This window comes from Ostrinia furnacalis, unplaced genomic scaffold (assembly GCF_004193835.3).
Source record: "Ostrinia furnacalis isolate ACB-3 unplaced genomic scaffold, ASM419383v2 OfSCF3557, whole genome shotgun sequence".
Classification (NCBI taxonomy): domain Eukaryota; kingdom Metazoa; phylum Arthropoda; class Insecta; order Lepidoptera; family Crambidae; genus Ostrinia; species Ostrinia furnacalis.
In genome coordinates this window covers 393,183-415,820 of record NW_021133796.1, presented here as the reverse complement: position 1 = coordinate 415,820, position 22,638 = coordinate 393,183, and the positions used below count along the sequence as shown (strand labels likewise).

General features: G+C 36.9%; 1 protein-coding gene across 1 annotated transcript; it reads right to left on the bottom strand.

Annotated features, from left to right (window-relative positions):
• Positions 1-6,945: 6,945 nt before the first annotated feature.
• On the bottom strand, positions 6,946-14,307 carry LOC114358013 (ethanolaminephosphotransferase 1). Its single transcript, XM_028311871.1, has 9 exons — positions 13,926-14,307; positions 12,938-13,006; positions 12,175-12,361; positions 11,205-11,361; positions 10,557-10,665; positions 9,919-10,076; positions 9,167-9,347; positions 8,326-8,502; positions 6,946-7,097 (listed from the first exon to the last, which is right to left on the bottom strand). The coding sequence occupies exons 1-9, from the start codon at positions 13,989-13,991 to the stop codon at positions 7,032-7,034; spliced, it is 1,170 nt and encodes a 389-aa protein (XP_028167672.1). The 5' UTR covers positions 13,992-14,307; the 3' UTR covers positions 6,946-7,031.
• Positions 14,308-22,638: the final 8,331 nt, after the last annotated feature.

The window sequence follows — 22,638 nt, the reverse complement described above, 5'->3', positions numbered from 1 at the left end:
CTAATTGGTAGATGTTTTAATTTTAGTGTAATTTATAATTATTTTTAAACGCATCACAAATTACAATACCCTATCAAAGCAGTAAGTAGTCATTATAATTTTAGTACAAAGTATTATATTATCTGTGGTACAAATGAGTATGAACTCTCAGAAGTTTCTCACTAACAGCTCACTTTGTAACTGGAAGCATAGGCTAAAAACTACGAGGCCTAAGAAATAAGGATTGCATTTTTCAAATAATTATTATCTTATAGCAAAAATTATTCAAACTTATTAAACAATTTATTAAACCTCAGTTAAGTTAGAAAAATATGGCTAACATACAATTTCAAAAAAGGTTCTAAAATTTTACAAACGTACGTCGTACAAGATAATCATCGGGATCTAGCTTACAAATCATCTAATTCTCTTGTCGTAAATCATAATATCCAGAAGATGTGTAACCAGATCCACGTGTCAGGATCCGTTGTCATGATTCATTCAAGGCATGGCCACGTGCTCGCTTCGTGTTGAGATGGATACGGTTTTTATTGTTACATCTACATTGTGTGGCTCAAATTTTGATTACAGCTTTTTAATACATAATTTCTACATCCAATAAAAGTTAACAGGAAGAGCTCAGTGGTTCTTATTAGATCTTATTAGTGGTTTTGAGTGTAAATCTTCCAGCGTCGTAGTTTTAGCTTAGACCTTGCAGGGATACACTTTAAGGTTGGGTTGTACCATCTTAAACTGTAACAAACGTCAAAAATCTGTTAAACTCCTACGATTTCAGGAATTGTTAGGAAAGTAGGTACTTTATCCCTTAAATGCATAGTGTTGCCATATGTCTACGAAGTACTTTTTTAATTATAAAAAGTAACACATTTTAAAAGCGTTTCTAAACGTACGCTAATATCATAGAAAACATCATAATAAAAATAAAAAAACCGCAAATGAAGGTAGATTTGAAAAAAAATTAACCGATATTTGACGTAGCGTTTGCGAAAGAGAAAAAATTGGTAGTGTTAAAATTTGTGGTATTTGAATTTCGGATTCAGTGAGAATTAATTGCTAAAACGATTGGAAAAAAATACATACGTGTTAGAAATAATGTAAGAATTCATAATTATAACTTATTTTTTTGGTAATCTATCCCGAATGTGCCTTCGACTTGGTTTTTGTGTATGTAGCCAAATGTCTACACCATGCGTTTATCCCATTAAAATTGTTCTATGGTTTGCTTATTTGGCTTTTCTTTTCAGCATGTTTGGCTCGCTATCTGAAAAGGAAATTGACGCAGCTCTTGCTGTTTTAAATGATGGTGCAGTCTCAGAAGTTGATGAAAATTTAGATTATGATAACATCGATTATTACCCAAACGTACGGGATTTATTGCATGATTTGGATGAGGAGTCCATAGATCATAATCTACCCTTGGAACATAACGAAGACCCTGGAACATAACGAAGATCTGATCTAATATATGCTCCTCTTCATAGACTATGGGAGGGTTATGTTCCAGGGTCTTCGTTATGTTCCAAGGGTAGATTATGATCTATGGACTCCTCATCCCGATCATGCAATAAATCTCGTACGTTTGGGTAATAATCGATGTTATCATCATCTAAATTTTCATCATCTTCTGAGACTGCACCATCATTTAAAGCAGCAAAAGCTGCCTCAATTTCCTTTTCAGATAGCGAGCCAAACATGCTGAAAAGAAAAGCCAAATAAACAAACCATAGAACAATTTTATGGCATAAAAACGCATGGTGTAGACATTTGGCTACATACTGTTAATTTTCAAAAATATACTTTTTTTTCGTACTAAGATTTTTTTTATTATTTTTCCCCCTATCTGTGACTAAAAATCTAATTGAAATATTTTTTTCATAACTAAATAAAAAATCATGCATTTAAGGGTTAAACTAACTAAAATGGCTTTTGATTATGGGGCATTGTCTATGCATTATCTATGGTTGAGATTTAATTTGATAAGATTCCTCTACTGATCTGATAAAAAATCTAGCTGACGGATCACTAATAAATAGAGCTTGAAGGAAAGATGAAAATGATAGGATACAGGTAACAAAAGTGACATTGCAAATGCACTTCGAAGTATCGATAATTATCTTAAGAAAGACTTCCCAATTTATGCACTTCGAAGTATCGATATCTTAAGAACGACTTCCCATCCCTACAGGCTGTGTTCTGGCTGAGTGGACTAAGCCATCCCGACGTAGGCAAGCCAGGTTCGGAGAAATGCCTCCACCACGCACCCTGGCGGCTTCGGTTGATATTTAATTTTTAAACAATAGACTACTTTGATAATCGGTGAGGTCAGTTTGACCCGATGCGATGATTTGATAATTTTAAGAACTTTCAGTAACACAATTTGGGTATTGCAAGAACGTTTTGTCTCATGGAAAAAAGTAACAACTTAAAAAGCATTGAAACATGGTTGAATATACTTAGAATATTTTTGAACCAAAGTGCACTTTTCGGCAGCGCGGCAGCGTGCATTATTAAAGCAACATAGAACGTTATTGACGAAATATTATATTATTGATAGAATACTTGGAAATAGATACCTACTTACCGAGGCTTAGCGAGAGAACTGACGTGATGATTGCGTTATTGTAACTAATAACTTTGAAAAATACTTAGGCTGAGTTGCACCACTTAACTTTGACCGTAACTTTAACGATAACCAGTGTTTTTTGTATGGATTTTGACAGATTTTTAACATTTGTCCTTAGTGGTAGAGTTATTTATTTTAACAATTGATTTTTACGTGACTTAGAGCTTTAGTTACCGTAGGTATCGTTGGTTGGTTTAAAAAGCTTTACATTATGTAAGAAAGAAAGAAGGAAAGATGTTTATTTGGTACCAAATACCTATCCCACTGTAACTTTCTTAAAATCTTCTGAACTCTACCATATTTTGATAACATTTTGTATGGGAAAGTGCAGAGAAGAAAATTTGTAAAAAAAATATTTAATTTAAATTAAAATATTAGGCCAGTTTGTCTCATAAAATGTTTTAACGAATCATTCAAATAGCTATCAATCCATATTATCCGTTTTCATTGAAAATATCGCCGGCCATGTTTACGAACGTACGCCGGTGTTTTAATTTTTACATCTACGACGAAGTTTCCAAAATACAAGCGTATTTGTCAAACATGTTAATTAATTGTTTAGATGGCCGCTCCATTATTCGGTAGTTTTTGTGCGAATTACGCAAGCCGATTTTTAATGTTTGAAATATTTGATAAAAAAACATGTAACAAAAACCTAATTTATTTATAAAAGCTATCGACATCTTCAATTTAATAAAAAAGTAGGTACCTAGTGTAACAATTGATTAACCTAAAGTTTTTTTTAAAGATATCAGCAAAATTAATTTTGTCCCGAAGCAGTGGTAGGTATTGGGACGTGTAAAAGTGCCTTTAAAAAGCCTTGTTACAAAAATATATGAGTTTTATGATTTTTAATGTGGAATGTAGAGTCTAATATTAAAATAATATTGTTTTTTGTTTATGTGTGTATGCAACTCATTGTTTGTCATGAAAAGATTTTTTGCAGTTTCTTTCTTTCTTCGTGTGATAACTGATTTATCTTAACCACGGTTTTAAAGTAAGAGTTATTTATAAGTAAAGTTTTTATATTCTATTATGATCAAAAAACACTAATATTGGAATAAATAACGTATCTTCACTCTTCTTCTATAATATTTGCATATTTAATCAATAAGTGTAATTTTCCAATTAGTTAAAACGATCCATGTCAAAATTACATTAATTAATACGGTTTTTCAATAATATTCAACATTCATGAAATTCTTTCTATGCCTATGCTCCAATTATGTAAATTAATTTAAATAGGCTTAAATTAATGTGGCAGAAAATTAGAATTTTGTTTTATCTAATCAACTGTTTTAGTAATTAATATTTTGCCGAAACGTCAAATTTGTTAAGAAAAAACCCTAATTAAAAAAATAGCTACTATGCCCCGTCTTTGACCGGGTGCAATGTTGCTTGTTTTAGGAGGTAAAAAACCTTTTGGTCCACATGGGATTGCATCAACATACGAGAACAGTATCTTTCAATAGAAAGTAAATAATTATTTAAAAAATTAATCTATTTATTCTTAGTAAGTTTGTTGTAAGAATCTCTTTTACAACTCATAACTTAAGTAACATAACTTTAAATATTAACCCTTCCACTGCCGACTAAATCAGATTTAAAAATATACGAGTAAAACTTTTTAGAAATTCATTCTAGGTAAGTAAATAGAAAATCCCTTGCCAACCTTTTTAAAATTATTAACTAAGAAGGGGTTTGAGATATATAACCTAATACGTTCTAGTATAAGCAGGTAACCTTTTTACCTTAAAAACTTTTATTACGGATATTATACCTATTATATCACATACCTGTATATTTTCTGTAAGTAACAAAACTTACTTTTTAAACAGCCCTACGCAAAACCTCGTACTTTTGTAGTTTTCTTTTAAATAATATTTTTTGATAGTTAATTAGTTATTTCTCAATATTTACCTTCTGCAACATCGCTCGCGCTCCTTCATCGTACATTATAGTTTTCAAGGGCCTACCGCATTCAAATCATGCTGTTTGTTAACCATGCTTTAGGTTTAAACCACACCACCACATTTTCCATTAAAATGTTAATTTAACGCAAACACCACACTTACCTAAACAATTTAACTATCTGCAATTTTAATCACCCTTTTTAACCGCTCTTAACACTAAAACACACACTACAGTCACAAAAGTGTTAACCGAAATTTAATCCGATTCCGAATTCAAAAAGATACCGGTTTTAAGTTTTTAATACGATTGAAGCGCGTAGGGAAATTAAAAAAAATCGGTAAACAATTGGACAACTAACAAAGCTGTGCCTCGTAGCTATCCGAAGCTATACTGAAATTCTAAACCCTGACTTCGGTGTCCATATCGTGCACCCCCCATTACTGGATTTCGTGTTACACGTAAAAGGGCGTAACTGCAGACTTCATCAATCCAAATTCAACTCTAAAACGTTGATCACAAAGTTGAAAATCAAATGGTTGCAATCGAATGTAGAGTCATTGTAGCTTGGATCGCGCACGGCACAAGGCTATGAGAACGTATAATTTAAAGACGGAGCGCACAGTCCCACTGGTGAACTATAGTCGTCTCTTTCCCGCGTATAGAGCGCAATTCGCAGCTTTCTGCGCTGCTCATTTTTTCGCTATTCCACTCAAGTTACATATTATTTCATGAATTAGATTCTGTGTTGGTGTCAAGTTAAACGTACCTGGCGTTTCGTGGGATGCCTCTGGAAACAGGTTGTAGCTCTTTAGTATAGTTTACAATTGCCTTTGCTATTACATTAGCCTTTGTATCTTCTTCTATATATATAAAAATGAAACCCGTTTCGCGTTGTCACGGCATCACGAGTGAACGGCTGAACCGATTTCGATAATTCTTTTTTTTAAATGTTTGTGGAAGTCCAAGGATGGTTCTTACGGAAAAAAATATTAAGAAAATCTCTACGCTAAGGCGGTACGAAGTTCGCCGGGTCAGCTAGTTGAAAATAAAATCTAAAGCGACTCCTACACAACCCTTTTGCTTTTTGAGGGTTGAGTTGTTTATAAAATTTTGTACACGGCGTTTGTTGAAAGTTTTTTTATATAGTACTTTTAAGTAAATATTCAAGTAGGTAAGAAGCGTTTTGTCAAGCTTTGAGCTGTTTAATAAGAACTCTATTATTTGGTGTCATATTTACTTAGTATGTATTACTGATAATGATGATACCGTCGCTAGTTTATCAGTCGTGAATAGTGATATTTCAATAAATTTTCGAACTTCAAGCGACCATAGAGAGCTTAACAAACAGCTTCTTTTCAGCACTTGCCCATTTATTGTCCCGAAGCAGTGGTAGGATTAATACTGGGACGTGTAAAAGTGCTTATTAAAAGCCTTTTTGCAAATATATAATGACTTTTTAGTTATACACCATCAATCGATTTAAGCTTTATGTGTCACACTGCCAAAAAGGTGCATCGGTCTAACATTTACATAGCTGAAGTAGGATGTAGGTACGTTAATGTTAGTAAGTTTCTTCTAAGTTTTCGTTTTAAAACCTACGCAATTTACGTTTATTCAAAAGCCTCTCGATTTGTTTCAGTTAATCGCATATCGCCCCATATCAAGTTTAAGCCTTCTCTGTTTTAAAATTAATGTTTTAATTGGCGTTCACTAAGAGCGAACTTAATACGTGTCTAAATTAAGAAAATGTAGAGTCACTTGACATTCATCTTCACCTTTAAACCAAATAGAACAATGGAAAATAGGTTTGCGAACTAATTATTGAGTTCAGAATCAAAATCAAAATTATCTTTATTTGTTTAGACTAATTAAAATAGTACTTGCAAATCGTTAAATGCTCTTAAGGAGCCTATACATGTCTCATTCTTTTTTTGCCCTACCAGCACTTCGAGACAAACATTTGGCAAGTGCTGAGAAGAAGCGCTGCAACAAACTCAGTCACCACTGTCTGCCGGTTTAAGTTGTTATATCAATGATTTTCTTTATTCACTGAATCTTCTGTGAAGTTAGGATCTACAGTTGGATGATGGGTCCAATAGACCACAACCAGTGAAGGTAGAGTTAGTATCGGATATAGCAAATCAGCATTTGGACTTCCAAAGGTACTTATCAGAAAAAAAATAAGTGCGTAGTTGTAGTTCGTTTTGTAAACAAAGGTACTAGATTTAAATCCGTGGTATACGGTACATTAAGAAATAGGTACCACTACCTACTATTTAAGGTATATGAATTGTGTAAGTTTTATCTTTAAAATCCAGGTACTAATAAATGAACATAATTCGTTGTAAATGCGAAACTTACACCAAGACGCGAGCTTAAGAAAAAGCTTGCAATAAAAAGCTGTATTCTGAGAATGGTTGCTTTATTACAAAATCCTTTTAAATTACTTATTTGAACAGAATATAAAAATACAAAAAATCAGTAAACTTTGTCGTTATTTGATTTTGTTCTTAGGTACGGTGAAGCAGTTTATTTTGTAGTGGACGCATAGTTGTCGTACCTGTAAATAAAAGTCTAGATTAAGTAAAAATGTAACTAATCGCAATGATACTATAGTATCATCATCAGGTCATTTAGTCTCCACTGCAGGACCCTCTAATTTACCATAGGCAATGATTTGGTCCATAGCTGATGGCCGCTGAGGCAGGAAAGTTCTTGAGTGGAGACCACGAGCCGGAAGACGTAGCGTGGGCAGGCCTCCCACCAGGTGGACCGACGATCTGGTGAAGTCGCGGGAGGTCCCTGGATGCGAGCGGCGCAGGACCGGTCTTTGTGGAAATCCTTGGGGGAGGCCTTTGTCCAGCAGTGCACGTCTTTCGGCTGAAACGAACGAACGAATGATTTGGTCTACACTGTCCCCGCGCTGTCCAGACGGATTGGGATCGGGAGGTCTAAAGTTCGCATATTTGTCCCTTAGTCGCTTTTTACGACATTTATGGTATTTTGTCAGGACCACACGGCCTTCACGGCTAAGGTTTCAGTAGTTTCCTCATCAGTCAGACAGTTTTGACAGTTCCAACTCCTTGCCAGACAGTTTTTTTAGGATAGCTGCCAAAGCCACGATGACCCAAACTTCATGATTCACCAACATTCTAACCTATATGGGAGCATACGCTGACAAACTTTCAGCTTTTATAAAATGTCTGATGAAATTTATAGGTCTGGCGTTCACTAGCTCTTAATCTATAGTGGTAATTCTTGGTAGTACCTAATGAGTTATGTTAATTGGGCATTTCCCTGAAATATTGACTCTCACCTTTAATAAATTGTGTCAATTAGTAGCCAAACTTTACGGTAAAGACTGGGATGGGTGGAACGCATTTGATGGTTTGATAAGAAAGATTCTGTATTTGGAGAGATTAATTAAAATTCGTTGGACATTCATGATTGGGGCAGTGGTTTTACGTAAAATGAACCATACATTAACTCATTAAGTTACTCATTTTTTTTACTTAACAAACTTTTAGCATTTTTAACACATGTGAAATTCATGTTGTGTGGCTTTACTTAATGTATGGAATCTGGAAAAATTGAAATTTTAGATAGTTCTAGTTTATCAGAAACCTATATTGATACTGTTTGAAAGAACACGTGAAGCACTTTCAGGATCAGTCAAGTCAAAGTCGTAACCAACCAGTTTTTCAATATCTTGAAGTTTCGAAATAATAGAGTGAGATCACTTAATGGTGTCTATACTGTATAGATAAACTTAAAGATAGGGTCCTTACCACACATACACCATAATGCAAGTGCCCAGCCAGACTGAACAGTAACAAGCTGTACATAGCGGGCACTTCCAGGTGTGGCCAGTAGAGCGAGACGGCAACACCTGTGAGAAGAGGCCAGCACATCCAGGTGATGACGTCACACCGCTGCCTGCTCATCTCTGCCATTATTAGGCGACACTGTTGGGGAAAAAGAGTCTATAATTCTCAAATAAAATAAACTATAGTGTTAAGGTTTAGCCAAACCAACGCGATCACACGCGATCAGCCGGCGTGCAGCGATGGCGTTCAGACTTAAATGCATTGATCGCCATCGCTGCACGCTGGCTGATCGCGTTGGTTAGGCTGAACCTCTGATTCGGAGCAGACTACAGATAGCACTTGCCGATAGCACAACGTGTCCTTCACAATATTGTGAAATACACAATCGGTAAAGCAAGACTTTAATATATCGCCTATGTGATAGAGGCAGAAAAATAATTACTATAGGATGTCACTAAGCAAGTCAATAAATTTACATTATTCACACACGCACTACAGAAATACCTATTCTATTGTAATAATAATTGTTCTTTAAAAAATATGGAAACGCTAGTTTATCATGCCTTTGAAATAAATGGTTTGAAGTGATTCCAACATTAATTTCTATTTCCCAAGTTTTATACCAATAAATATTTATATCAAATAAAGACTTTGTATTATATTATATTCAAAAGAGCAGGAACAAGTTGTACTCGTGTAGAGTTCTGTTTATAGCGAATCACATTAATCTACATAAAACATAAATTTTTACCTAAAAATACTCAGAACCAATTATTTATGACACTTCAAGTTTCTCACTTACCGATATATGACTAAAGTACGTCCCATACAACAGCACAAACGCTTTAGGGTCGTACTCCAGTACGTTGCCAGGCGACTTGACAGCCCACGCTATGATAGCTGCGGTCATCACTAGCATAGACCACACTGGTCTAAGGGTTTGTATGAGGGACTTGTGGAGGGCTGACTTGGTTTTATGGGCTCTGAAAAAAGGACGATTGTGATTTAACATGGCCTTTGTTAAATGCTTTAACTTTATAGGTTGTTTTCTTATAGCAAAATAAAAGTCATAAAAATAATTTATTTTCTGAAAAAGGCTTTTAGGAAGGGCTTTTACTCGTATCAGTATCGGTATTACTTACCACTGCTTCGGGAAATGAAACCAGTGCTGAGAAGAAGCAATTGCAAGAAACTCAGTAAATGTATTTATTCATCTAGGTACATTATGTTTGCATTCATGAAAATAGTGATTAGGTATGCATTTTCTGTTGCCTAATTTCTGAAAAATTGGGAAGTCCATGCTCGACAAATAGTGTTTCCATTTGAATTCCATCTTGAAACATTTTAATTCTAATCCAGGCTAGTGAATTGTTATAATTCAGTCATCATAATTTCAGCTACAGGACGTCCGCTGCTGAACATAGGCCTTCCCCAATGATTTCCACATGATACGAGGTCGTCGGTCGACCTTGTGAATGGACGAAACCCACTGCGTTTTCCAGTTTTTCTTGTGTTTTAGAAAAAATTCGTTATTACAATACACAAAACACTTACAAATACACATTATACACCGCTATAGGTAGCGTGGACACCAGTCCCGTGACATGGACCACCACCTCCAAAGCTTGCACGAAGGTCACCTGCCCGAAGATGTAGGATCGGAACACGGCAGGTCCGTATATGCCTGGCGCTAGGTACAGCATTGAGGATGCCTGGTGAAGAATCACATTTGAATTATTTATTTTTCTTAATTAAATTTCTTTATTTTTGTATGGAATTTAACATACTTTTAACGTTTGTTTAAGAACCCATAATATGCCCAGTTAACGATCCAATGGTTAAAAAAACCGTAAATATGCCAAATTACATAAAAATCTGATACCTAAATAGTTCTGGGCATACTTATATGGGTTAAATTTGACAGTGGGACCAGTTGCTGGAAGAAAACATATTTATAAAGTCAATTCTACGACGGGACCGTGGGCCAAGTTAAAATGTGCTAACGGAAGGCTTACACATGAAATTAATCGAAGTACAATGAAATAACAATGAGAATATTTGAAGAGGAACTATTAAAGACAATCTTAGGAAAGTAGGTTCATCTATTTAACTTCTAAGCCCTTTTTATAACTGGATTTTTTTTTAACTACTTAAGTATGACTATTAAATAAGGTTTACCGTGCAATACATACCCACATGCTAAGGTCATATCCCCACGGCAAGTATAACGTCCCAGTGCTGTACTTCTCCCAGTGGCTGACGTAAAAGTTAAGGCACACACTGATGACCAGGCATAAGCCTCTGAAACAATTCGTGAATAACACTGAAAAACGCTAGAAATATAAAGTACTTAATTAAATAATGCAATGCCTTTTAAACTGCGATCTCCAACCCGCCTGCCTAGCGTGGAGATTATGGCAAAACCCTCCACTATAGTGGAGGAGGCTCATAGTCCAGCAGTGGACTGTAAAGGGCTGTTGATGATGATGAAATAATGCAAAAATACTATCAATGAGTTTTTTTATCCACCATGAGAAAGCTCTTGGGCTGCATGCTACCTGATGGAAAGTGATGACCAGGCCGAAGGTGGAAGCGACCTTCACCCGGAATAGTCAACCACAGAGGAACTGTCTATCTTACCCCCAACTCCCGGAACACAACAATGTTATGGCCACTTGGTAGCTTGTCAGGTATAGCTAACTCAACAAGCTCTACCACCAACTTAACCTAACAGAAAATTTTGCCCTCATTGGGCATCAAACCTGGGACCTCTGGCTCTAAAGGAGCTAGACAGAGCTAGAAAAATAAATAAAATATTGTAGAAGAACTTTAAGCCTCACCTTAGAGTGGGAAGTGTGAACTCATGGTCCCTCCCAAACACAGCCATCAGTCCGTAGGGTATAAAGAACACCACGTAGGAGTCGATCCCGTGGTCGAACAGCTCTCCCAGGGGACCCGACACTCCCAGTCTCCTCGCTTGCTTGCCGTCGATGCCGTCTGTCAACATTAAATAAATTATGATAGCATGAAAAAGTGCTTCTTAAAAGCCTACTTGCAAAAATAGAATTAGTTTTATTAGATTTTATGAGTTTTTATGTGTCTCATCAACTGTTACAAGGTGAAATCGACATTAACTAAGATTTTGACCGTGATTCCGATAGTGGACATTCCCATTCGTCCCGTGGATGTCGTTAAACGTAATTCAAATAGTGAACAATTATGCGAACATCAGACCTCCCCAACCCGCCTTGCCAGCATCCTCTATTTGTTTAGAAAGGAAGGCGCTGGTCGCTACCAACCGGTCAATTTGAAAATCATTGGTGGAGGCCTATATTCAGTATTGGATGCCCTGTGTCGCTGAAATGATGATGATAATTAAGAAAATTACATACAGAAACAATATTTTTCTGTCAACAACAAAAACCAAAATTGTTTGGTGATTTAGAGAGGGTCGTGCTCCTCCGCATCCCCTCTGAAGTGGAGACTAAATTACCTACTGATGATGATGATGATGATCATGATGACTATATAGTATCATCAACAGCCCTTTACAGTCCACTGCTGGACTATGAGCCTCCTCCACTATAGTGGAGGGTTTTGCCATAATCCCCACGCTTGGCAGGCGGGTTGGAGATCGCAGTTTAAAAGATTGATGTTTTTCAGAGAGCGCTGCTGCCCGTTCTCTGTTTGATGTGTGGACCCTAAGTCGCCTCTTACGACACCCGCGGGAAGAGTAGGGGTTGGTGACAAATGTATTCTACTCTGCCGTCACCACACGGCACTATATAGTAATTTAAGACATTTACCGACCTAAATTGTATGCCAAGAACAGGCACACGCCACACGCCGTGTATACCCACGCTGGGACTCGAACCCCGTGCTCTCCCATTGGACCTCTGCACTCGTAGTCGAACACTCCGAGGAGCACCACCAGGGTCACCATAAGGACGAACCCTGCGAACGTTATGAGGTTCGGCGCCAGCCATTTTGGGAATATCTGTAAGAAAAGTGTGCATTTTACAAGACAATAAATACAGGGTGTCCCAAAAAATTACAATATATTCCCTATAAAATTTCTTTTAAAAAATCATAACTCGAAAATTATCAAAAATCGCAGAACATTGTGATTCGGGTAGCGCTAGTGTTGCTCTACCTCTGAGTTTGGAGTTGACACTATAGTTTGACAAGGATAAACCACTTTTGAAATAAAAAGAATTGGTAATCGGGCTGTTAATCAATACATAAATGAACATTTAAAGAAGTACACATTCTACACTGATTTGGTATCGGCCGAACCCTCATTCATTACAAATTGAAAGACAAAACAGTTGGCCGACTAAAAGTCTATCTGTGGGGATTCTTATCTTTTATACCGAGAAATTTGGCAAGCGGAAGGTCGTGGGTTCAATTCCCGCCTTAGGCAGTTCGATTTTTTCAAGTTATTTATAATTTTCAAATCTGTGACTCGTCTTTGCGTAGAATTATGTCGCTAGGCTCGCTCGCTGTGTATCAATCTTAATGTAACAAATATCTAGGTCTGCCTAGCTAGATTAACATATAAATACATATATACCTTCACACTGGTGTTCCAGAACGGATGCATCACATAATTGCTCAATGGGCTGGTGTCGATTGCACTGTACTGAAATATGGTATAGCCAATTAAACTTCTAAATTAACACATTCATATAAAATATCGTCCTGGGAATAGCTGAAAACATTGAAATTTCGTATAGATTTAGTTTATTCTGTAACCTATTATTGATACAGTTCGATAGAGCTTATAAAGTACTTTCAGGATCAGTAACCAGTTTTTCGATATCTTGTATAGTTTAGAAATAATCGAGAGAGATTACTTATCGTTTCCACCCTGTATATTAAGTTTGAAGATATTGATCGGGAAGCACATAGATGCGGGTAGCGCAGGACCGATCGTTGAGAAAATCCTTGGGATGGCCTTTGTCCAGCAGTGGACAGCATTTGGTTGACATTATCAGCATTTTAGACTGAGGTAGTCCACTGCTGGACGTAAGGAATGACAACTTTATTTAATTTTAATTTTCCCCGGGGACAAATTTGTGGGAATAGTCCCGTTTATTGGACGTAAGGAAAACCACAAAGAACGTTCTCCTACTTTTCACACTCAGCTGCTAGCTATTATATTAGACTGTTTTGTTTACTATAAGGTCTTGTTCTAACGGAGACATCCCGTTTTTTACAGGACCTGTTTTATGCAGAATCCCGTTTAGTTTTAAGCATTCCCGTAGCGATGTCCCGTAAAAAACCTATCCGTTCGAATTTGTAATTGGACCCTGCATTACTGGATTGCCGGTGGGAACGGGCCCTAACGCCCGTAGTCACAAACATTACTATGAGGTCTCACAGTGCGCGTGGACACACAGGGTGACACACGAACCAATCACAGAGCTCTATACAACGCTGTGCGTTCCATTTGCTGCTTCACTTAAGCAAGCATCGTTTGTGAACACGGGCGTTATTTTACAAGATTTTAGGTAACCGAATCTTTATTGTAACTATTAAGTAATCTGAAAAGTACTTACTTTGTGCTTTTCAAGTCCTTTAAAATGGTTCTTGTTGAGGTACTTATAGTTGAAGATCCTTTCCATTTTGATTTGAATAAATAACTTTCTATTTATATAAACACTAAGAAAATACCTCCAGGATTTTTTGTCAAAAACAAAATGTAGTCACTCTTCATTTATAAATGAACATGTAATTTCACATGATCGTAAACGCCCTACACAGTTAAAAATAAAATCACTGTAAATTCGATTTGATCTTAAAATACAATTTAAAATACTTTAAATACTACACATAATATTCCTTCGCTGTTTTGAACGCGTGTATACTCTATCAGTTGGGTGGCCTGATAGTGACAAATATACAAGATATAAATGTATATTATACAAGATATAGTGAAGTGAGATAATACCAAAGACTGATGACCTAATAAAGTGTGTAGTGTGTAGTGGGTACGATAGTAGAAGTTCTGTTAATCAAAGATAATTTTTAACAATTTTTAATCAACCATTCCACTAAGATTAGGCTACATGTGTGGTATTTCGATTAGGACACTGGTAGGTATAAGTAGAATACTGTGGTAATGCTACTATAATATTGTAAATGCTAAAGTTTGTATGGATGTCTGGATGTCAACATGTTTGTTACTCTTTCACGCAAAAACTACTGAACGGATTTTGATGAAACTCTACAGTATTATTTTTTACTAGCGGCCGCCCGCGACTTCGTACGCGTGGATCCCGTTTTACCCCCTTCATCTATCTTACGCGGTTTAGATTTTTTCATACAAATGTTTTTTTCCGCTAACTCCCGTTCCCGTGGGAATTTTGCAATATCCTGTTGTAACTAAGCTTCAAGTTTACTAAGGTACCTGCATGCCAAATTTCAAGCGTCTAACTTAAGCGGTTTAGATTTTTCATACAAATGTTTTTTCCCGCTAACTCCCGTTCCCGTGGGAATTTTGCAATATCTTGTTGTAACTAAGCTTTAAGTTTACTAAGGTACCTGCATGCCGAATTTCAAGCGTCTAACTTAAGCGGTTCAGATTTTTCATACAAAACGTTTTTCCCGCTAATTCCCATTCCCGTGGGAATTCCTAGGTATCCTATAACCTGCCCAGGAGTATGAAGAATAATTGTACCAAGTTTCGTTAAAATCCGTCGAGTAGTTTTTGTTTCTATAAGGAACATACAGACAGACAGACAGACAGACAGACAGACAAAAATTTTACTGATTACATTTTTGGCATCAGTATCGATTACTAATCACCCCCTGATAGTTATTTTGAAAATATATTTAATGTACAGAATTGACCTCTCTACAGATTTATTATAAGTATAGATAACCCAGAATAACATATAGGCTATAATTTATGACGATCTGTGACAAACTAAATTTCACGCGGGTGAAGCCGCGGGCAAAAGCTAGTACTCAATACTTAATTGCATCCATAAATGTAACAAGAGGTATTATGGTAATAAATTATGCTAAAAAAAGATAGGTCGGGCACGGCGTTTTAATTTGTTAAAGGAGATTATGTAGATCGATTAGATAGAGATTATAAGCAATAAAGAATTTGAATTTGATAGAAATAATAGTTATGGAACCATATTTATTTTTGTACTAAGCTGGTCTGGTAGATTCTAGACTGCAATCGTCTTAACTAAGTTTCTCTGCTTGACCTGTGGTTGACTGGTAGAACTAGAGAACGTCACCCGGCATTATGTATGTCCGTCAATGTACGTCACTTTTATGTTCAAAAGCTTAAATAAATAAAGTGAACAAATACCTATGTACAAAATGATTGTATAGAGCTATGAACCATTCTACATCCGAATAAAAATTGACAGAGTCCGACCTGACTTGACAGAATGAGGGTTTTCGCGTATGAAAGATCCGCTAGATGGCGGGTCGTGGATGTGGGGTCTGACTGCTGCGTGATTGGTGGATTTTGACATATCTGTCAATGTCATGTCAAAAATAACCAATAATAAAATTATGCAGCATTTGGACCTCGCGTCTACGTATTGCCATCTGGCGGATTTTTTATTCGCGAAAACCCTCATTGATTATATTTTTTTAATTAAGTTGATGTGTCTTGAAATTATGGTGTCATCTATATTTAAATACTTAGCAAAATTCTCCAAAAGTACCAGGCCCCCATAATGCCGCAAGAGTATCTCCACTCGATCGATACGACACCTGTGCGTTGCCATGGCGACGGCGGGAGGGCGCCACCCGACACGCGCGCAATTTGAAATTCGAACCGCCCCGATAACAGCTTCCGAGGGAATTATACGTAATTTCCCCTTCGAATTGTGTTGTCTTTTTTGTAATTAAAGATTTGGTTTTGAAATAATTGATAGTTATGGGTCTGTCTTGTCTATGTAATCATCATTATTTCAGTCCACTATTATTAGACGTTACGTCTCTACCAAGACACTAGTTTTTTCAGTACAACTGGCCCTGTGATCTAGCCCTTCAAACCAAGCCCTAAGCACGGTCACTATGAAATTGATTTCTATTGTATCGATTCGCGGGTACTTGAAGGGCAAGAGGTAACTCTATGGTCTACGGTAAAACTATCTGTCTCAGACCCAGTAGTCCTGGATTCTGAAAGCTGAAATTTTGTCAGCGCATGCTTCCAACATAGGTAAGAACGTTGGACAATCATGAAGTTTGGGCAGTTATTAGATGTTGTTCCCTCATGAAGTCATGAGCCAGATAGTTTTGACTGTTCCAACCCCTTCCCCGACAATTATTTTAGGGTAGCTGCCAAAGCTACCGTGACCCAAACTTTATGTTCGTCTAACGTCCAATCCAACTTTTCCTACTAATATTATAAATGCGAAAGTTTGGATGTCTGGATGTTTGTTACTCTTTCACGCAAAAACTACTGAACAGATTTTAATGAAACTTGATTGTTTATAACCCAGAATAACATATACGCTATAATTTATGACGACCTGTGACAAACGAAATTTCATACGGGTGAAGCCGCGGGCTAAAGCTAGTATAAAATAACATAGGTTTGGCGTTCACTGGCTCTTAGTCTATTTTTATTTAGAAGAGTTTTTTCTATTTCATTTAACATATAGTCATAAACATGTGTATTACCCACACTTTGCTATACAACATCGTTTATTAGCTAAATTAATGCACCGTACATTTGCTTCATACTGCGTAGTTTTATGACTCGACTGATTTCATACAATTTGAGTGCGTTCATAATATTTTAAGTGCCGTTACAATGAATTGTAACTAGCATGGATAATAACTACATGGCTTGTTGGTGCGTACCTGACTATAATGTTGAAGATGCGAGTTCGAATCCCGTAGGTAGTTTAATTTTATTTCGTCCGCTCGTTTCAGCACAATTACGTCAACTGCTGGACAAAGGCTTCCCCCAAGGATTTCTACAACCATCAGTCCTGACTCCAGCGCTGCCCGCATCCTGGAGCTTCTCGCTTAATTTTATGATGATCATTATTCCCTGAGTCTTGATTTTGTTGTCTTATCATCATCATTAGGTCATTTAGTTTCCACTGCAGGAGCTCGACCCTATATTTACCAGAGACAAATGGAGGATTTGGTCTACACTCCCCACACTGGCTAGACGGGTTGGGAAGCCTGATGTTCGCATAATATTTCTCCCTTAGTCGCCTCTTGACATCCACGGGAAGCAATGGTGGTCCTATTCTACTATGCCAAAACCACGACTCAGCAATGATAAGCAACTTTGCTCAATTTTTTAGGAAATCCAATAGTTCACATATACACTGTATCCAATGACAGTCTTTTCCTCGAGATAAACTTGACCTTCATTGGTTGGGTTTTAATGGCGGTCAAGCTGTAGATCCTGGCTACACAGGAGTTGCAGCGCGGTGGAAACGAGAGGTGGGAATAGTCCCGTAGTTTAATAAATGTAAGTATGCTTAAGTACACGTGCACTATCAACTAACCTGCCATTGGATATCCAACCTAGCACTAATTATGCATTTTGTTTTCGGAGAAAAGTCAGTATTCTTCACAATATTTGCCCATGCATCCATAGCATGTCCAAATAATTTCAGATAAGCGGTCTCTACAAAACAAGTTTGTTTTGACCAAACTGCGAATTATTTATAGAAATCAATAAGATAACTGCTGCAACTGCGTATGGTTCAGTCAGTGTCACATAAGACTTTTTTGTTCAAAAATAGCATCTATTATTACTTACATAAGATGCCAATTGTGTATAACTCTCCGTAGTGCATATATTTTCTTAAAGGTACATAAACCTTTGTTTCGTCACCTGTCATCCGCTTTGCACTGGAGGGAAGTCAAACCTTAACTTCGAATTCCTCCTATGTTTCGTTGCGGGTCCAATGACAGTTTAACTTTCCCCCTGGACAAACTTGACCTTCATTGGTTGGGCTTTTATTGGCGGTCAAGCTGTAGATCCTGGCTACACAGGAGTTGCAGCGGTGGGAACGAGAGGTGGGAATAGTACCGTGTACAAACACTAAACCTACAATGTAGTAATTGAAAATGCATCGGGGTGTCTTAGTCCTAAAAAGGATTTAGGACGCTATTTGGATCAAATATGTAATTGCTCAATAATGAATAATAAATAAATAAATAAATAAATAAATAAATAGTAAGAAAAAAATTATGATCTTAGCAAGAAATAAAATGTTTGCTTGTCTTTAAAAGTACTGAAAAGTAATATTGTTAGATTAGGCGACGCCTTTCTGTGATGAACTCCGAAGAACTCTGTGACTCTACAATATCCAAATAAACGAGGTAAGATGCTGTGAAACGACAATTTTGTCGCGGGCAGACGCAAAACGACAATTTAGCCGCGGCCAGACGCTATTAAGAGCGTTGTCACATTTTTCATGCAGAAATCGAGAATTTGGCAGATTTCGAAATGATTTTAGTCATATAATTTATTGTTATAGCTTCTTTTGACTTATATCACCGTAATTATCATACGTTTTTACGGAATGTCTATTGACAAAATCTCGTTCAAATTGGATTTTTGCCTACGAAAACAGCGAATTTCGAAAGCTCGATTTCCAGGTAACTCGCGAAGGCACAACTTTGAACTAATATTACAACAAATTTATTTCTAAGTAAGAAGATAGAATGTATTCATTAGAATAAGCATACCCTGAAGAAGAAAGTGTATTGAGAAAATTTTGATGTTTAATTCATTAAAATGCATTTTTATCATGTCTAAGATAGTCAAAATTCGAGAAAATTACTGCAAGAAAACAGGTCACATCTCATAATCTAAAAGTCATTTGGCAACATAAACTACTTTATACTTAAGAAGAAACATAGTACTATTATTGTGTGAAAAAGAAAAAATATCTATCTTCAATCTTCAAATGAAAAATTAATTTGAAAATACTATAAAATCGGGTGCATCAAATGGCATAAATCAGTCGTGCTTTGGCACTCGTAGACGCCGGGTCTATGTCAGTTGACTGCCCACTGACGTATATGCGTCACGCGTGATTTTTTCGTAAATTGTAGTATGATTGAGTACTTTTTAACCTATCCATATTTATGTGCGGAAACGTCATAAAATCAGAATAAATTTTAATTTTTCCATCCCGCATCATAAAAACTAAAAAGTGAAAAGTAAAATTTAAATGGTAAATATCTATATATATATAAAAGAAAGTCGTGTTAGTTACTCCACTTATAACTGAAGAACGGCTGAACCGATTTAGCTGAAAATTGTCAGGGAGGTAGTTTAGAGCCAGGAGAAGGACATAGGATACTTTTTATCCCGTTCGAAATAAAAAAAAGTCTGCTTATTTGTTGCCATTAAGGCGGAACAAAGTTCGCCGGGTCAGCTAGTTTTTCATAAACAAGCTTTTGATGCTGTAAAAAGAATAAAATAAAACATAAATTCTTTCAAACCCATCAACTTATTACTTTATTCAATTTAAAGATTAAAAACTTGTCGCGGGATTTACTAATGTAAAAAATACATTAATTACGTAACTTGATTTTGCTAAAAGTCTGATCTGAGAAAAAATCAAATAGGTAAATTATACATTATTTCTTTATTATTATGTATGATGTACTGTCTTAGGTACGATACAACTACGGATTAAGATCGTTTAGTCGACGCAGCGTTGAAATTGTACAGATAAATGCAGTTTGCGCACTCACTACGCGACGTCAAGCAATAAAAACCTAAAATTCGAACGCCAACTTTTTGCTACAACGCTCTTAAATAACAATTTTATTAGAAAGGGGGTTAATCCAGTAAACCGAGGGCCAGGAAACAGTCTGGGCAGTGGGCGTTAGTTTTGCTAACCGGCAGACATTAGTTTAAATTGCTACGGCCTCCATTTGCATCGCACGTGACCGTCTGTCACCGCGTCTAGCCGCCTCATCAACGACTCGATTAATTTGTCTACAAACGACCAAGAGATAAGCGATAGCGGGAAAGAGAAGCGATGGATAGAGCGAGACAGCAGCAGCGCTCATGATGCCCTGGTATTTGAGTACTTGATTCTGTGACGAGGTTTGGTTCGAGCGGAGTGATAGAGCGCTTTGACTTTATGCACTCCTGGTACTTTTGACTGAATTATTTTAAGTTTTCTTACAATGTTGCCATGGTTACTTATATTAATTTAATGTTGATATTTTTTGCGCCGTATTTATGTTTTTTTCCCTATTTCGGTCTTCGGGACACGAACGTAAGTATATTAAACAGCCTGTCAGCAGTCCACAGTAAAGTATGGGCAATCATTGGGGAAAATGTCTTGGGACTTGATGAACTGACGATCTCAGATTCACTTGGAATCCGCAACCACAAACGAACTAGCTATCTTCCATCCAAAAATGCTTTAAACATTGTTGTTATGGCGACAGACTTAGGTAAAAAGATGGTAGCTTACCAGGCGGACTTATGCCCGTTTTCACCATCAATCCCTAATTTTTAAGTGACCCTAAATAACAGGAATTTTGTTTACATAAGGATCACTTAAAAATTAGGGATTAATGGTGAAACGGGAATTGGACCAAGCTCTACCAACGAAACCGAGCAGAAAATTGAAGATGCAAGTATCTTATCTAAGTGTACTTGATGAATGACCATATTTGTTTGCATCTTGCGCCACACACCAGCCATTAGTGCGTCGGGCCGGATGGTCTCAGTCTCACACCTATTTACGCTTCCTCTTGTAAGAGTCTGGACTCCTGGTACTTCGTGTTTTTTGTAAACGCTTTATTTATTTTTTAGGTAAATGATTGATTAATCTTATCTGTAGTGTTTTGTCATTATCATGAATTAATCGAAATTACGAGTAATTGTAGGTTATCTGAAATTGTAATTCACATCAATACGCAATGTCAATTTCAGTCACTGAAATTATGTATTTATCGTTTTTCACACAATTTTCATTTGAAAAATGCTTTTCATCAAATAAAACTTAAAAACAATCTCTTGTCTGACGACTACGTAAATGCATTTAAAAACTTTTACAAGTTTGTCAATGTTTCAGTGGCTAAGCTTAAAAAAAATGTAAAAGTCCCTATAGGTCAGTGGAAAAACACCTATTTTAGATCCAGAGGGCCCGGGTTTGATTCCCAGTAGGGACAAAAATTTCTGCTTGGTTAGGTTTGGTGGTAAGCCTCCATCTTGCCGATCTATACTGTCTCTATAAGGCTTAATAAATCAATGAAAGAGCGGCGCGGAGACGAGAAGTGGAAATAGTGAAATATGTTTTTTTTTAAAGTTTATTAGCAATTTGTATTGCCCAAATTACTAATAGTCCCATTAGCTCCTCGTGTTAAGCTAAATAAGCTTGTGTTACTAGTGGGCTCACCACAATAGTCGAGTGGCGCCGCGGCGGTGGGATTCGAACCCGCGTTCCTCGGATCTCGAGTCGGCCACTCCGACCCCTTCACCGTTTGGGCTATTGTGGCTATTCACCACACTTCTCTGCTCCGCTTTTCTCCGTTCCGCTTTGATGGAAACCGGCCCTAGCAGCAATGTTAGCAGTTGGATTGTGATATCAATACAGTTGAAACCATTTGAACAGTGTTTGAGCAATGTTTAACAGCATTGTCGTGTTTCAGCAGTTAGAGGTAAGATATTACATAATATCCTTGGACATTTTTACCCTACGCTTCTAGTCTCAAACTAAGCAAAGCTTGTACTATGGGTACTGGACAACGGATATAAACATACTTAAGTACTTTTTTTTTTTGTAAATACAGACTTAATATACACAGTAACACCCAGACCCGTCACAGAAATTAAAATTCATCATTACAATTTCTGCCCGGCTGGGAATCGAACCCGGGACCTCTCGGCATAGTAGTCCGTTCCGAACCACTGTAGTGGTTCGTTTGGTGTACCAAACGGCCGACTAAATAATATTCAGTGTCTTTATGGTCTCATGCAGACCTAGATCTTTCCTAGGAGAGTAAAAATACCTTTCATAAATAAAACTCCATTTCCCAGGTAGGTAAACACATCTATTGCACTGCAAGCCACATCTGTCTGCCAATTGCCCATTTAAAACTCGTCAACCACAAAACTGCATTCCGCATTCATCAGTATAATTATTATTGCAGTTGCACTATCGCACAGGCGCAATGACGTCACTGCAATTAGCGAGGACACGCACTCAATTGGCGTAAAAATTAATTTATTATGCGTACTGTTGAATGAATAACGCAGTTAATAGGCTGGGGCGATCAATCATTTTAAAGAAGAAC

What these genes read in the sequence shown, in the direction of transcription:
- LOC114358013 (XM_028311871.1), bottom strand. Translation starts at nt 13,991, where the DNA reads ATGGAAAGGATCTTCAACTATAAGTACCTCAACAAGAACCATTTTAAA. An exon ending in TCTGGAACACCAGTGTGAAG is followed by an intron (nt 12,362 to 12,937) that starts GTATATATGTAT and finishes CTTTTCTTACAG; the next exon opens with ATATTCCCAAAATGGCTGGC. An exon ending in GATATGACCTTAGCATGTGG is followed by an intron (nt 10,077 to 10,556) that starts GTATGTATTGCA and finishes ATTCTTCACCAG; the next exon opens with GCATCCTCAATGCTGTACCT.